Source organism: Pleurodeles waltl, chromosome 4_2, assembly GCF_031143425.1.
Source record: "Pleurodeles waltl isolate 20211129_DDA chromosome 4_2, aPleWal1.hap1.20221129, whole genome shotgun sequence".
NCBI lineage: Eukaryota > Metazoa > Chordata > Amphibia > Caudata > Salamandridae > Pleurodeles > Pleurodeles waltl.
The window spans coordinates 80,938,204-80,955,529 of record NC_090443.1 but is presented as its reverse complement, the minus strand read 5'-3'; the positions used below and the strand labels follow the sequence as shown (position 1 = coordinate 80,955,529).

At 44.8% G+C, this 17,326-nt stretch overlaps 1 protein-coding gene across 2 annotated transcripts in view; it reads right to left on the bottom strand.

Annotated features, from left to right (window-relative positions):
• LRP1 (LDL receptor related protein 1) overlaps positions 1-17,326 on the bottom strand; it is a 1,410,884-nt gene that overhangs the window by 943,016 nt on the left and 450,542 nt on the right. For both annotated transcript variants that reach the window (XM_069230782.1, XM_069230783.1), the window contains exons 25-26: positions 4,780-4,984; positions 613-777 (exon numbers count right to left, since the gene is read on the bottom strand). In XM_069230782.1, coding sequence (XP_069086883.1) covers positions 613-777; positions 4,780-4,984 — 370 coding nt within the window. The remainder of the gene's footprint in view (positions 1-612; positions 778-4,779; positions 4,985-17,326) is intronic.

The window sequence follows — 17,326 nt, the reverse complement described above, 5'->3', positions numbered from 1 at the left end:
ATTTTTTCAGATTTTCTCCTTTGCAACACAGGAGAGCAAAACATACAAAGCTGTCCCTTCTCATATCTCTAAAAGGCTACAAAACAAGCCAGACATCTAACACATATGGATAAACAAGGACAGGCAGGAAACCCATTGGGGAAATCTAAGTCCAGTAATAGGTCAGGATCTAACTCACTAAAATATAAGCTAAGTTAGGCACTTCTCAAATTACTGAAGAATATGCTGAGCCAGGCATTTCATGTTATATGAAGAAGTTTAACAAAATGTCAGTTACTTTTTAAAATATTAGGACACAGATAGGCAGAGGCCTTCTACTCTTTAAGGATGTAGATGCAAAGCCATTCTAAAGTATGTAAATTGTGTCACCTCATAATACTCTGATCAAAATATTACAGGCCAGCAACTTCTCTATGTTTCCCAGTCCTCTGCCAATTAGCATAACAATAACGGTTTATTGATAATAAAACTGGTCAACATTGTTTAGATCATTTTATAGGACCTGCATCTTCGAAATCTGCGTTCAAGTTTTATTTCTATCTGCCTCTTTACTATGTTTAAGGCTTTGGGTTTTGACCACATCAAAGGAAACTAGCATTACATAAATCTTACCTCGCATCGATCCAGAGAATTCTCCGTTCCAAATAGTCTACAGTTAGGCCATTGGGCCATCCGCCTGATCCAGTCTCCTTGTGAATGGTGCGACGTCCCTCACCACTCATGGATGCAGCCTCTATGCGAGGCATGCTGGCATCCCAGTCTGTCCAGAAAAGGATTCTAGAAAGGAGACAGACAGGCGGTATTATGATACCAAAATTAAGAGTGTCACCCTACTTCATTGGCAGCTTCCCCCAAAATGACAACAATGAAGTACTACATTCCATCCCACGGTGCTCAATTCATCTAATTCCGCTGTCTTGTTCAGGTTGTCCGACTTACGTGAGGCCCAAACCGATCCTATGTCACATGTGCCTCCTCCAAGTGATCTGCGATGACCGCCCAGAATTCTGGTCATATAACGCAGTACGTCTTGCCCCCAGATTCTCTGAAGGCCCCCACCATTGGCGACTGCATTGTCTTCCTGAGAAAGCACATTTCTCTGACCACTTCAAGGCTGCTCTTCCTGCTTTTGTGGACGATCACACTTGGCAGTCAGTGTGGTTCTTTCACCTTTTATTGACTGGGGTCATGATTTTTTTTATTAATTCCACAACCCTGACTGTCCCCTTACTTTCTCCCAAAGCCTACCCTGCTGCACAATCAAAGCAAAATAATGGACTCCTGGGGGGAGGGGAGAGGGCTACTTGTTAAAAAAAAACATCAACAGATTGCTTTAGGGAAGATTCCAGTCAGATTTACCTAATTTACTAGAAGACGTCAAGTTAAAGATCATTTCTGGAAACACATTGTCTCACAATAAGGTGCTTCAAAGGAAAAAATGGCGAAGTGAAATTGAGATAAGTAAACTAAACTGCACATGTGCTATTGTACAAAACTTGTATACAAGGCTTGTGGCTGTTATGGATGCAAGCTTCATTAACATCACTCTGTCAGGGCATAATGTTAACACAACATATTTGAAAATAGTCCACGGAGTTCTTTGTCAACGTTTTGACCCTACTAAATTACTTGTATGAGGGTCACCATCAAGACCAACAAAAAGTAGTAGCACCAATATGTAGTGGTGACCGCTGAGGCATGATAGGTTCACCCTTATTTACTATTTTGGAACGTTTTGCTCCATCACCCAGCAGTAAAGATGCATTTCATGCCTTTTAACTCGCTCAGAATGGACTCTTGAAGATCAAAAATATACAATAATCACTTTCCTGAACCTTCACAATCGAGGGATCAGTGAATGCAGAGCTGCAGCACAGACTCCAGGCTGTCAGCTTGCACGTGCGCCAAAGATCCATAAATGGATACAGCATCCAATACATCTGCTGCACAGGCACAGAGGAGTGGTACACCAGGAACATAGTACTGCAGCTGGCACTTCTCCATAGTGGGAACGACCCTTGCTAAGGGGGTGATTTTAATGCAGTTATCTGCCCTGTCAGGTGAGGAGGATGTACTGCTGGCGTGGTCCTAACAGGTCCCTGACCTGGAGGACAAGGAGTCCCAAGAGACTGAAACCTACATGGAGGTCATCTGCAGGGAGTAAGCTATGTGTGGCTAAGAGCCCAGAAGGTAAGACCCAAACCTAAAGGCATTTGATTTACAACATGATTGAGGTCCTGCAAGAGATACTTCAGGAGTGCAGGAGTGCAGGTGAGCCTGAACCAACTTGGCCTGCTGCGCACTATCCCTGTCTTTGTCCTAGCCAACATCCATCATCTTCCAGGTATGGAGGGACACACTGTTTTTCCACTCCATACTAGGCTTTAGAGTAAGGACCTATTCACTGAGAGTGGTTGTCGAGATTGTTAAACCATTTAATCCATTTCTTTAGCACTCACACTTCTAAAGGGATGAAGACCTGGTTGATGTTGGAAACCAGAACAGTGTTGGAAATGCGGGGCATAAATCTGGATCCAGGATCAGGCAGCTATTACGTGGCAGGATCCAAGATACAGGCTAGCTCAGTACAATTTGCAAACATTAGAACAAAGTAAACTGTTTCAGCATTCGGTCTACTTGCGTCCTGAGAAGCAACTTGCTGGAGGTGAGGGAGGGCTCATACTTTCAGTTGAACCCAACACAAATTCCTTACTTAAAAACCCTAAACTACCAGTCCTCACATGGAAAAGAATTGGACTGATCATGCCAATCACTCATTAGAATTTATGTGTTTATGAAGATCAAATGTGATATCTGATCTATGCTTCAAACAGTAATTTGGACAGCCCAAGCCTACCAAGCCACACCCAGGTTGAGACTCATTCTAGGAGGCGACTTGGTTCAGCTTCAAAACCATAAGGCTAATGTCAACGAGGAAACAAAGGCATTTAACTAGCCACTTCACAAATACTTATGCTAAAAGATAAACTGGAGGATGATTTTTGAGTTTTTCAAACTGCATGTACGAGATTAGCATGCATTATAAGAACGTCAGATATACCGGTTTATACAAGTGATTATACCAATAACTATTTCTATAGCATTTTAAACTTTAGAATAAAGAACAACTGCGAAAAAAATAGTTCAGGTTCTAAACGTATGCCTTGGAGTTTGCATTCAGCTCCTTGATGCCAGATCATAACTCTCTGAGCTATACTGCTAGGATTATAATGTGTGACTGGCAGGTAATACAAAGATTTCTGCAGCAAAAGCAGTAACCCACTGAGCTGGCTACACAAAATACATCTTTGTGGCCTGCATGTGACACACTGTGCTTTGCAGCAGTCACACTACCCATCAATGCTATTTTATGACGAGTTAAACCTGTGGATAGACTGCACACAGATTTCTCCAGCAGAAGCATTAGCCATCCTAGTTATTCTACTGGTAGTACATCATGGAAATTTCCAGATACACAAAGAATGTCTACAGCAGATGCTGTGGCTCATAAGATGTTTTACAAATGCAGTATATCTGTGAACCGTTAAACTAGAACAGATTTACTATCACGTGTCACTGTTACCAATTTTTTACGGTCAGAGATTTTAAAATTAAATGTGTAAATTGACTGCCAGACTCCACTCATGACTCCAGCTTTCGTGGCTCCATTTCCTTCCTGCTGCTACCCTCGATGCCCAATTTAAAGGATGTCAAAGTAACCTTTTTCCAGCACTGAACCAGGGGCTGTCCCATGTCCTAGGAGGGCTCAAGCCACTTGAAAATTTCAGTTGTGACCAGACATTTGTGAATCAGATGCCTGCACATTTTGCTACCACCAGGTGACCTACTTTGGGCGCAAACTGCCCCACAGTCAGCACTCGGGAGGCCAATGGGAGCAGTTACTGGTATGCCAGTCTACTGTTGTCTGCTGACTTTCCTCCCCATTAGATGTGAACATAGCTTCCAAGCCTCCAGTTTACGTTAAAACATCTACAAAAAATTGCTTTAATCTGACACAGTTTACAAAGTTCACATGAGATCTACCAAATATCCCCAAGCACTCAACCCACTGGATCTGGCCAACAATATGAAGCGCAACTTTGGAACCTGACCAATCAAGCTCTGTAAAGAATCTGAGTAACCACAACATGGTCCTTATGGATATATTGAGTCTAAAATTCTAAGAAGTTTCCTGTGAAAGTCTACCTAATCTACCAACTATCACATGGGATTGGATTGATAACAGCCCTCCTTAGATCACTCTATGAAGCCTACCTGTGGGATACGAAACATGCATCAAACACAATTGGATCAGACCAAGCTACACCCAGTCTACATTGTTCATCCATGGAGATATTTACTGCCTTAACTGATTGCCAATGTTCTGCACAGTCCTCTTTGCTTTACTATTATTTTGTATCCATGTGTTTTGCAATTTTTAATTTCACAGCCGCAACATTCATGGCCTATGGGAGCGGGGGGAGTCTGTGTGTATGGGAGGGATGTGTATGTAGGATGTGTGTCTTAATATCAAATGTCTAATAGGTGGACTTCCAGTGAAAGCATTCATGAATCTTACTAGGCACACAAACCATCACACACATCACCTACAGGACTATCTAAATGAACAAAATTCAATGATTCATGTCTCATCCAAAAACCTGTGGAGCTGTTGATCGGTAACTGTGTTTCACCTTAGCCTGTGAGCAAACTATGGAAAACCATGGTGATGACTTCCCCTTCCAAGCAAAGGAGACAATGAGAGGAGTCTATACGAACCCGTCTCGTGGATCCAGAGCGATGGCTCTGGGGTGCTCAATGTCACCAGCCAGCAGTGTTGTTCGCATTGTACCATCCAACTTGGCCACCTCAATCTGATCCAGGTTACTTTCCACCCAGTAAATGTTCCCTGCAATCCAGTCCACAGCGAGCCCCTCTGGCGTGGCCAGCCCATACTGGATGACCACCTCAAAACTGGTGAGAGCTGAAAAGAGAAAATCATGTTGTTTATAATCTGGGACAGCATGCTCTAGAAGGTGGGGGTATATTCACAGTCAGGGAGAAGAGTATGTACACAGAAGGGTAAGGTATTTTCTCACATTCAATGGATAAAAGTGCACACTCATAGGCATTTAGATGGCAGATTACACTTGAGGGAGCAGAGCCACTCCAAGGGTGTAACAGAAAGTTGACAATGTAACTATAATCCATCATCCCACATTGAATCCTCTCACTTTTTTCTTTTCCCAATCCATTTTAAAACGCTCCTGCATGTTTTTGGTATATGGCTGTCTGGGCAATCAACCCACTCTGACATACTAGTTCATGAAGATCAACTAAATACATACTTAAAGCGGCAAAGTGGTACAAGCATCAGTGTTGTAAGATTTGTAAGTCCCCTTCAAAAGTAAATTCTTCTTGCAACTCACAAAACTAAAAAGAGTTCATGTCAGTTAGGGATTACTGTATTAAATACAAAGATTGTGTTGAGCGTTTAAACAGTAAAGAACAAGTGCATTAAAGATAACAATGTTCAGAGATTCACTTGAAAGAAAAGTATGCACTTTACAGTAATGTGAAATATAGGCAAACACATGAGCTATGGTACTACAAGATATAAACATTGTTGCCATTAAATAGAATAACTGGCCAGGGAAATTCAAACAGAGGGACAAATGTGAGGTAGCACTTTTTAGAAAACAAATGCATTCAGATGGCATCTTCTACAGTGTATTATAATGTGATGTGTAAACCTTTCTTTGATCTGGTCATAGCAACATCTTTTGAGAACTGTCTCCAAGGCAGTGAGCAAGAAAGTGAAGAGATGCTGCTGCTTTCAAGGTAATCCCTTGACCTTAGATTTAGCTGGGGTGTCAAGTGGGTCAGATTTTCCTAAGAGCCAATGCATACCCTTGGAGTCAATATAGGTTAAGTTAAGAAAGGCACCATGCATTTCATATTTCTTTTTATACTATAACACCCTCAAGCAGTGATGGAATGGAAACAAAATCAGCCCTGGTAAAAATGATAACACCGGCCCCAAATTGCAGGAGGTTACAAATAAAATGGGACCTGGAGGTTCATAGGTAGGAGATGGCAGCACAGCCTGCTCTGACACTAGCCCATAAACTGCAAGCCACCTTCAAAAAGTGGCAACATGGCCAGACTAGACCAGACTTTAAAAATCAAGAGACTGGCAGCAAGTCATACTTCATTACCTTCAAGCCCACAAGGATAGAACTCCTTGTCCATTATTCCATAACATTAACAATGGGTGTATTATTAAAACTGGTGGAAAGAAGGTGGTGGGATTTTAGGACGAGGAGGAATAGAGCATGTGAAAATATGTATGCCGGCTCCATGTGAAACATCTAAGTCAGGTTCAATCCTGTGGCAGTAAATATTTGAAAATGGGGCGTGTCACAAAACATACAATAAAGAATGTGTTAAAAGATGCTTGTTTGAAGGCTTTGTAGTTAACTCAGTGATCTCTGCTGCACTGAAAACTGGATCCTCAGACATCAGCACCTATGTAGTAAATAACCTGAACTATCACAGATGGGCAATTCCTGTGGCCACTTACATAGCCAGATAGCAGGCCTAGCAATCCGTCTAGAGTCAGGCACTGGACTAGGTATCATGGATATTGATTGCAAACGCGGATATAACTGACATCTAGCACCATAAAGAGTGTCTGTGGATGAGGATTTAGAGTGACTAGATAGACACTGGAGGAGCAGGGTCACTTTATGTGTTACCCCACATCAGCCCTGTGGCTTACAATTTTGGAGCTTTAAATGTATAATTCCGGTACTCAAAGCATCAGGCTTAACTATAGCACTGGAATGTAATTTTTGATCCCAAGAATCCGGGTCCGCACATTCCAGGCTGTATCTCAGCCACAGGAGTTCACTATGCGGTCTAGACAAAATTATATAGAGGGAAAATGATCTGGTCAGAGAGGGTCTGCCTTTGGAAATGGAAACACAGAGAAGCTACAAAAATGTGTCAGTTAAAAGCACAAAAAGCAAACCGAGTAACTTTGTGAAGCAAAAACAATGGCCGTTTTTCCAAATGTGTGCCATCACAATGCAGTATTTCAAAACGATCAAGGTCAAAAACAGGTTCTGCACTAACTTCGGTTAGAGACACCTGGTTCATTTTCCATATTTAACTTCTGTGCCATCACAAGCACTAATTTATGAGAGGCTTTGAGCGTAAACTACCCTGGAAGATTTCAACCAAACACAGAGGAAAAGAAAGATTTCAGACCTTACATTCTTAAGAAGTCTAATCACGTTATGGATTGTTTTAGCATGCGAGAAGACAGCTTACAATTAACATTAGAGGAGCACTGCAGAAAGCTAATTAAATTTCACATAATGATGACTATTTCCGCTGGAAGGTATCATTAGAGGTGGCATGTATGAGAAATGCAGAATTTGTGATCAAGAGCAGACAGTAAAGAATTTAAAAACAACACTTTCATTTGCAATTCGAGGTTTTTCACATTGATGGGTCCTGCATGTTGTAGATTGACAATACTTCATAGAAAGATTTCAAAGCAAACTGGGGAAAGTTACTTTGTAAGTCAGTGTGTTTCCTCCTATCACAAACAACTTTATCCCCAAATTCAGAGTACCAACAACTCATGCTCTGATGCCATCTCTGGGAAGCACATTGTATGTAACAGAATGTCTTAAGAGATACATATATAAATAAGTTACTTACATTACGAAGCAGTTTGAGGATACGCTACCTAACCGCAGATTCATCACCATCTTAATTCCCCAGCCTAAAGCCAGAGCATGAGTTAGCACTGCGAGTTCTGGATGGGAGAGGAAGAACAGCCTGTCTCAAGCAAACTGAAATTCTTCATCCACCAGTGAAGTTCCCACAGCACATTGTCTGACATATGGATGTTTTACGAGGGGCACCCCCAATGAGGAGCCCATTGGAGGTGGAGGTTTCACTGCAGAGCCCATATGTACCAACAGACAAGATATGCCAGCAGAATACACGAAGCCAAGAAGCCTCAGAACCCTCTCGGCTGTAACAAAGGATTGAGCCTGAAACATCATGGTCAAATCCTGAATGTCCAGGATGGGCTGCAGGGGCAATAAATATTTTACCACCACCGTATATAGAATATACCCTATAAAGGAAATCCTCTGCACTGGCAAAAGATGATATTATGGCTTGTTGATAGAGAACTCAAGGGAAGACAGGAGTGAGATGGTCTTCCCCAGGTGGTCTGAGAAAGGCTGTGACAAACCTGCCTTTAACAGCAAGCTGTCGAGATACAGGAATGCATGCGCTCCAGACCTGCGAAGATGAACAGCGGCCATCACAGTCACCTTAAATGTCCAAGAAGGGGTGAGGCAGGGCAGTGAACTGAATGTTTTTATCCCCACAACAAAGCAAACACCTCAGGTGTGGGATTTAATGAACAACTAACTTACCTTCGGCAACGCCTCATCTAGTAGAAACATATTTTAGTTGCAGATTCCTTACCTCCTAATTTCCCCAGGCGTCAGTTTGGATCGAGAAATTTTTCTCAAGCAGTACCCCTGCGTGACATCATGTGGTGTCTGTCAGCCCCGCATCTGCCATCATTGTGCATGCCAGATATGACGTTGCGGGACCTGTAAAGTCACTACCCCGGCGCGCTGATGTCCGTTTCTTTTCATGACTTTCCACGCCAGAAGCACAGAGCCACGAAGAACACTGACCACTGCTGCGTCAAAACAAGGGTCCTAAAAGGGACGTCCCTGACCTTAGAAATCAGTTCGTAGAGCGGGGAGGATTGGTGGGTCAGTAAGGAATCTGCAACGAGAATATGTTTCTACCAGATAAGGCATTACCAAAGGTAGGTAACTTGTTGATCAGATAGAAACTTCTAGTTGCAGATTCCTTACCTTAGAATAGATACCCAAGCAATGCCATCCCCGGAGGTGGGTCTGCAAACCAAGATCATACTAAGAAGTCCTGCAGGACCGAATGGGCACAGTACCCATCCCTTCGGACCCAACTGTCCAGGCAGTAGTGTTTAGTGAACCTGTGCAGAGAAGCCTATGTTGCTTACTGACAGATGTCCGGGACTGGAACTCTGAGTGCTAATGCATTGGGGGCAGCTGTTGCTCTCGTGGAGTGAGCGCACAACCCCTCAGGGGGGGATTTCTTCCTGCAAAGAACGACCCAACTACATATGGTTCTCTTCTACACTGCCTGCCCTTTTTTCATTATGTGGAATCTCCTGACAATAGGAGATTTAAACAAAGAGGGTTGGTAAGGGTATCTCTGAAATGCAGAGATAGCAGACAAATAACCTTTGAGGGTGCCTAAAGCAAAGCCCTGCCTGGCCAAAGAAAGTATAAACAGGAGCTCAGAAAGGGGGACAGAAGAGGTCAACAGACTAGCCTCTGCATCGTGCCACAAATTTTTGTCATGGACAGGCGTATACTGTTTTGGTGGATGAACACCTGGCTGCCAAGATAAAGGTACAGAGTTTGAGCGGATGGTAAAAAGCAGTCAACTGCTGAAGCTCAATCTCCACCCAAACAGTTGGAGACTGGACAGGTTCAGGTGGAGAAACCTCCTCTGCTGCTGTGAATGAAAATCCTCCCGAAGGTGCAGTCTGATCGGAGGATCGATGGCCATGCTCAATAGCTAGGGATACCAGACTCTTTGTGCCCGGTCCGGAGCCACAAGGATTACTTGGGCCCGGTCATTCTTGATCTTCTTCACAACTCTGGTCAGAGGTGGTATGGGCGGAAAGGCATACAGGTGGTCTGAGCTCCACCCGAGATGAAAAGCATCACCGAGCGAGTGCTTCCTTGGAAACTCCAAAGTGCAAAACTGCTGACATTGTGCATTCTCTGCAAAGGCAAACAGATCTACCCAAGGTTCTCCACACTGCTGAAAGAGACCTTACTCCACCTCCGGATGGAGAATTCATTTTTGATCGACCAGGCATTGTCAGATGAGTTGTCCAATCTGGGGTTCAGAAAGCCCACCAGAAGTTGAACTTCAAGGGAAATGCCCTGATGTTTCAGCCAAGGCGCAGAGCCTCCTGACAAAGGGTCCATGACCCCACCCATCCTGTTTGTTGCAGTACCACATGGCGGTGGTGTTGTTGATGAACACCTGCACTACTTTCCCTTTGAGAGAGAGAAGGAATGCTTTGAATGCCAGTCTGATCATCTGGAACTCCAAAAGATTCACATGGAGTCCGGACTTTACGGGAGACTAGATGCCTCTGTGTCTGCCCCATTCCAGGAGTGATACATCTGTCACTACTGTCAGATGTTGGGGAAGGGAGAGGGATCTGCCTCTGACCCAACTGCAGTTCAAAACCCAGTACTGCAGATCTTGTGCAGATCCCACCAAGATCTGGCCTACGTCGGAGAGATTCCCCTGATGCTGGGTCGACCGAGCCCCACACATGCCATCTGACATGCGACACCGGCAGGATGCACTCAGTCATTCTCACTGAGATCCAGGATACAGTATGAAACATCAGTATAATAGCATGAATATCCTGGTCTCGCCACCTTTGAGCATAAGTCCGAAACTACACTGCGTCCAGAAAAGCTCAGATGAAAGGGAGCATCTGAGGACTCAAGTGTGATTTTGGCTCGTTTATAGTGAACCCCAGCGAATGCAGATGGTCTGTCGTAGTCTGGAGGTGGGAGACGAAAGCCTGAGTCAAGTCCACCTTAAATAGTCAGTCATCAAGGTAGGGGAAGACTGAAAATCCTGATCTGTGCAGATGAGCTGCGACCACCTCCAGGGGCGCAGGAAAGGTCATAGGGAAGCAGAGTGAACTGAAAATGCTTGTGGCTTACTATAAATCGCAAGTAACATCTGTGGGCAGGCAGGATGGGAATATGGAAATAGACGCCCTGAAGTTCAGTCTCCTGGGTCTAGGGCAGATGAAACCTGAGCCATGGTGAGCATTTTGAATTTCTCCTTCCTGACGAAGAGACTGAGAGACAAATGTATAGAATAGGATGGATGCCCTTGTCCTTTTTGGGCACCAGAAAGAAGCGTGAGTAACAACCATGACCTAGTTCTGGCACAGGGACCCTTATCTATGGTTCCCTTGGCCAAGAGAGCCATAATCTCCTTGAGGAGAAGTGCCAAGTGATCTTCTGTCATTCGATTGTAGGATGGTGGCATGGATGGAGGGGTAGTCTCAAAGGAGAAGGAATAGCCCCTTAGGACTATTTGCAAAACCCACCTATCTGACGTGGACTGCCAGCAGGGAAGATTATAGCAAATCCAGACTATGACTGGTCCCTGGTGGGTAAGCATCAGCTAGAAAGCTAGAGAGGTTTGCTGAGGGGGTGGACTGGCTGGAACGCTGGCTCTCTGATCCACGAGAACATTGGATCCCACGTCCCTGGCCAAGCAGAGGCTGGGCAGCATGTGGTGCACTATGCCTGGAGGGAAACAGACGTGGTTGGGCACCCCTTCTTAAGCCACGAAAGGGGAGAAAAGCAGACTGAACGGGGGAAGGGCAGCTGCAAGGCCTAAGGACCTGGCCGTAGCCTGGGACTTCTTAAAGTGCTTGAGTGCCATATCTGCTTTGCCTCTGAAAAGACGGGTGCCATCAAAGGGCAAGTCCATGACAGTGGATTGGACATCCCCCAAAAAGCCAGACGTTATCAACCAGGCATGGCACCTCAATGTCACCGATGATGCAACCGATCTGCCTATTGAGCCCATCATATTTAGCCCACAGTGTATTGTGAACTTTGCTGCATCCCTCCTCTCAGCAACAGCTTAAAGGAGAATGGCCCAGGCCTCCTCCAGGACCGGTGGCAGCACCTGCACAACTGTTTCTCAAAGTATGGGTGTAACAGGCCAAAAGGAAAGTGGTGTTCGCAGACCGCAGTGCCAGCTGGAACATCTTCCCAAGCTGATCCAGCCTCTTACATTCCCCATCCGGCGGTGCGGAAGGTAATGTGCCCGGGGATGTGGAGCCCTGGATAATCAAGCTCTCAAGGGTCAGGATTTCCATTAGGAACAATGGGTCATTTGGAGAGGGGCTATGGTGGCGGGCAGTTGTCCTGTTCACAGTAGCCCCTGTGCTGGGTTTAGGAGGCTGGCTCATTTTATGGTGTACACTTGTGGTGTGGAACCCTATACTCAGTCCAGGCAACCCTTAGTGATAGTGAGTAGGTGTCCAGAGAGCAGAAGCTCTCTAGGGGTAGCTGAGGTGAGCAGCTAAAGGTTATCAAGGACGAATGTAAAGCACTAGCAGTACCACAGTAGTCAGACCGTAACTTACCAGAAAGAGCCATACAAGTGTTGCATAAATAAAGGCTACTTTATTACAGCACTGCTACCAAACTGACTATGGTATATCTTCCTTTGGAGATATTACATACAATATACACATACAATAACCAGCAACAAAAAAAAAAACTTGGCCATATACAGGGCCCTAGGGGAGTGCCAAAGCACATACTAAAAAAGTGGAACCTGAAAGAGGAACTTCAGCCAAGGTAGGTGTAGTGCAGTAGGTGACCCGCAACCAGGAGTAAGTCAGTTACCCAATGAGTTGTCCCACAGACTAACACAGAGGATAGTGGTTGGAGTTTGTGGAATTCAGGACCATTCCCAGGGGACCCCGAGGAAACCAGCAGTCAAGAGGATGGAGAGTGCCCCTTCCCCAGGATACCCGGAAGGCAGGTGTATATACACCAGGGACCCAGATGCAGAGGGGAGAAAGGACTCTCTCTGAAGACTGTGGAAGCCTTGGATTGTCCAGCTGCTCTCACGACCAGTGGACCAGGCTGGTGGAACCCAGGGACAGATTCTGGACGTGGAGGACCTGCAAAGGAAGAGTCCAACACCCAAGGCGGTGCAGGTAGCAAGTCCCACCCTCCTGAATGAAAATGTCACTTACCCAGTGTACATCTGTTCGTGTCATCAGTCGCTGTAGATTCGCATGTTTTGCATAGCTCGCCATCTGGTGTTGGGTCGGAGTGTTACAAGTTGTTTTTCTTCGAAGAAGTCTTTCGAGTCACGGGACCGAGTGACTCCTCCTTTTGTCTCCATTGCGCATGGGCGTCAACTCCATCTTCGATTGTTTTTCCCCGCAGAGGGTGAGGTAGGAGTTGTATTGTAGTAATAGTGGCCATGCAATGGAGTGACTAAGTATGTACCTATTTAAGGTTAAAATAATATATATACAAATAGTTGAAGGTACCTTCCGAACTGCTACAGGCTCCCGGGGAGGCGGGTGGGCACATGCGAATCTACAGCGACTGATGCCACGAACAGATGTACACTGGGTAAGTGACATTTTCAGTTCAATGGCATCTGTCGCTGTAGATACGCATGTTTTGCATAGACTAGTAAGCAGTTATCTCCCCAAAGCGGTGGCTCAGCCTGTAGGAGTGGTAGTAGTCTGAAACAATGTTCTTAATACGGCTTGACCTACTGTGGCTTGTTGTGCAGATAACACGTCTACACAGTAGTGCTTGGTGAATGTGTGAGGCGTAGACCATGTGGCTGCCTTACATATTTCTTGCATTGGGATGTTTCCTAGAAAGGCCATGGTAGCACCTTTCTTTCTGGTTGAGTGTGCCCTTGGTGTAATGGGCAGTTGTCGTTTAGCTTTAAGGTAGCAGATTTGGATGCATTTAACTATCCATCTGGCTATACCTTGTTTTGATATTGGGTTTCCTGCATGAGGTTTTTGGAATGCAATAAATAGCTGTTTAGTTTTCCTGATGCTCTTTGTTCTGTCAATGTAATACATTAATGCTCTTTTGACATCTAAAGTATGGAGTGCCCTCTCAGCTACGGAATCTGGCTGTGGGAAGAACACTGGAAGTTCCACTGTTTGATTTAGATGGAACGGTGAAATAACTTTTGGTAGAAATTTAGGATTAGTCCTTAGGACGACCTTATTTTTGTGTAGTTGTATAAAAGGTTCTTGTATTGTAAACGCCTGAATCTCGCTTACTTTTCTTAGAGAGGTAATGGCGATGAGAAATGCAACCTTCCATGTTAGGAACTGTATTTCGCAGGAGTGCATGGGTTCAAAAGGTGGACCCATAAGTCTAGTTAAGACAACATTTAGGTTCCATGAAGGAACAGGTGGTGTTCTTGGTGGAATAATTCTTTTAAGGCCCTCCATGAATGCTTTAATGACTGGTATCCTATATAGGGAAGTTGAATAGGTAGGCTGCAGGTATGCAGATATCGCTGCAAGGTGTATTTTAATGGAAGAGAAAGCTAGGTTAGATTTTTGTAAGTGAAGCAAGTAACCCACTACATGTTTTGGGGTTGCGTGTAATGGTTGGATTTGATTAATATGGCAGTAGCAAACAAACCTCTTCCATTTACTGGCATAGCAGTGCCTGGTGGATGGCCTTCTGGCTTGCTTTATGACTTCCATACATTCTTGGGTAAGTTGTAAGTGTCCGAATTCTAGGATTTCAGGAGCCAGATTGCTAGATTCAGCGATGCTGGATCTGGGTGTCTGATCTTTTGGTTGTGTTGTGTTAACAGATCCGGCCTGTTGGGCAGTTTGATGTGGGGTACTACTGATAGGTCTAGCAGCGTTGTGTACCAGGGTTGCCTTGCCCAAGTTGGTGCTATTAATATGAGTTTGAGTTTGTTTTGACTGAGTTTGTTTACCAGATAAGGAAGGAGAGGGAGAGGAGGAAAAGCGTAGGCAAATATCCCTGACCAGTTCATCCATAGGGCATTGCCGTGGGACTGCCTGTGTGGGTATCTGGATGCGAAGTTTTGGCATTTTGCGTTCTCTTTTGTCGCAAACAAGTCTATTTGAGGTGTTCCCCAGAGCGTGAAGTAAGTGCTCAGAATTTGGGGGTGAATTTCCCATTCGTGGACCTGTTGGTGATCTCGAGAGATTGTCTGCGAGTTGATTCTGAATCCCTGGGATAAATTGTGCTATTAGGCGAATTTTGTTGTGAATTGCCCAACGCCATATCTTTTGTGCCAGCAGGCTCAATTGCGTTGAGTGCGTTCCCCCTTGTTTGTTTAGATAATACATTGTTGTCATGTTGTCTGTTTTGACGAGAATGTATTTGTGAACTATTATTGGTTGAAAAGCCTTTAGTGCTTGAAAAACTGCTAGCAGTTCTAGGTGATTTATATGCAGTTTTGTTTGATGTACGTTCCATTGTCCTTGTATGCTGTGTTGATCGAGGTGTGCTCCCCACCCTGTCATGGAAGCATCTGTTGTTATTACGTATTGTGGCACTGGGTCTTGGAAAGGCCGCCCTTTGTTTAAATTTATATTGTTCCACCATAGAAGCGAGAGGTAAGTTTGGCGGTCTATTAACACCAGATCTATAAGGTGACCCTGTGCTTGTGACCACTGTGATGCTAGGCACTGTGGTAAGGGCCTCATGTGCAGTCTTGCGTTTGGGACAATGGCTATGCATGAAGACATCATGCCTAGGAGTTGTAATATCATCTTTGCTTGTATTCTTTGTGTTGGATACATGCGTTGTATGATGTTGTTGAAATTTTGAATTCTTTGTGGACTTGGAGTGGCTACTCCTATTGTTGTGTTTATTATGGCTCCTAGGTATTGTTGTACCTTGCATGGCAGAATGTTGGATTTTGCGAAGTTGACTGTGAACCCTAGTTTGTAGTGGTGTGAGCACGTTATTAACGAATGGGTCTTGATTAGCCAGTCGTCTAGATACGGGAATACATGTATTTGCTGCCTTCTGATGTGTGCAGCGACTACTGCTAGACATTTGGTAAAGACTCTTGGTGCGGTTGTTAAACCGAAAGGCAGTACCTTGAATTGGTAGTGAATTCCTTTGAATACAAACCTTAGGTATTTCCTGTGCGATGGATGCATTGGTATATGGAAATACGCGTCTTTGAGGTCTAATGTTGTCATGTAGTCGTGTAGTTTCAGCAATGGTAACACTTCTTGTAGTGTGACCATGTGAAAGTGGTCTGATTTGATGTATGTGTTTAGTATTCTTAGGTCTAGGATTGGTCTTAGCGTTTTGTCCTTCTTTGGTATTAAGAAGTACAGTGAATAAACACCTGTGTTTATTTGTGTGTTTGGTACTAACTCGATTGCATTCTTTTGCAATAGTGCTTGAACTTCTATCTCCAGGAGCTCGGAATGATGTTTTGATAAGTTTTGTGCTCTCGGTGGTATGTTTGGAGGGAATTGTAGAAATTCTATGCAATAACCATTTTGGATAATTGCTAGAACCCAAGTGTCTGTAGTGATTTCCTCCCATGCTTTGTAATAATGACCTATTCTTCCCCCCACTGGTGTTGTGTGGAGGGGGTGAGTGACATGTGAGTCACTGCTTAGTTGTAGGGGTTTTGGGGCTTTGAAATTTTCCCCTATTCTTAGGGAATTGCCCTCCTCTATATTGGCCCCGAAAGCCTCCCCTGTACTGTCCCTGGTAACTGGATGTTGTTGCCTGTGAGGTACTGGCTTGTGTGGCCTGACCCCGAAACCCCCCTCTAAAGGGTGTTTTGCGGAAGGTGCTGTAATTTCCTCTGCTCTGCGGGGAGTAGAGTGCGCCCATGGCTTTAGCAGTGTCCGTGTCTTTTTTTAAGTTTCTCAATCGCCGTGTCCACTTCTGGACCGAACAGTTCTTTTTCGTTGAATGGCATATTGAGAACTGCCTGCTGAATCTCTGGTTTAAACCCAGACGTTCGTAGCCATGCATGCCTTCTGATGGTCACAGATGTATTTATTGTTCTTGCAGCTGTGTCTGCTGCATCCATGGAGGAGCGTATCTGGTTGTTTGAAATGTTCTGTCCTTCCTCAACCACTTGCTTTGCCCTCTTTTGTAGGTCTTTGGGTAGATGTTCAATGAGATGTTGCATCTCATCCCAATGGGCTCTGTCATAGCGCGCAAGTAGTGCCTGAGAGTTAGCGATGCGCCACTGGTTTGCAGCTTGTGCTGCGACTCTCTTTCCAGCTGCATCGAACTTGCGGCTTTCCTTATCTGGGGGTGGTGCATCCCCAGATGTGTGGGAGTTGGCCCTTTTCCTAGCTGCTCCTACAACGACAGATTCTGGTGGCAGCTGTGTAGTGATGAAAATAGGGTCTGTAGGAGGCGCTTTATACTTTTTTTTCACCCTTGGTGTGATTGCCCTACTTTTGACCGGCTCCTTAAAGATGTCTTTTGCGTGCCGAAGCATACCAGGGAGCATAGGCAGGCTTTGGTAGGAGCTGTGGGTGGCGGAGAGGGTGTTGAATAGAAAGTCATCCTCGACTTGTTCTGAGTGGAGGCTTACATTGTGGAATTGTGCTGCTCTAGCCACCACCTGAGAATATGCAGTACTGTCTTCT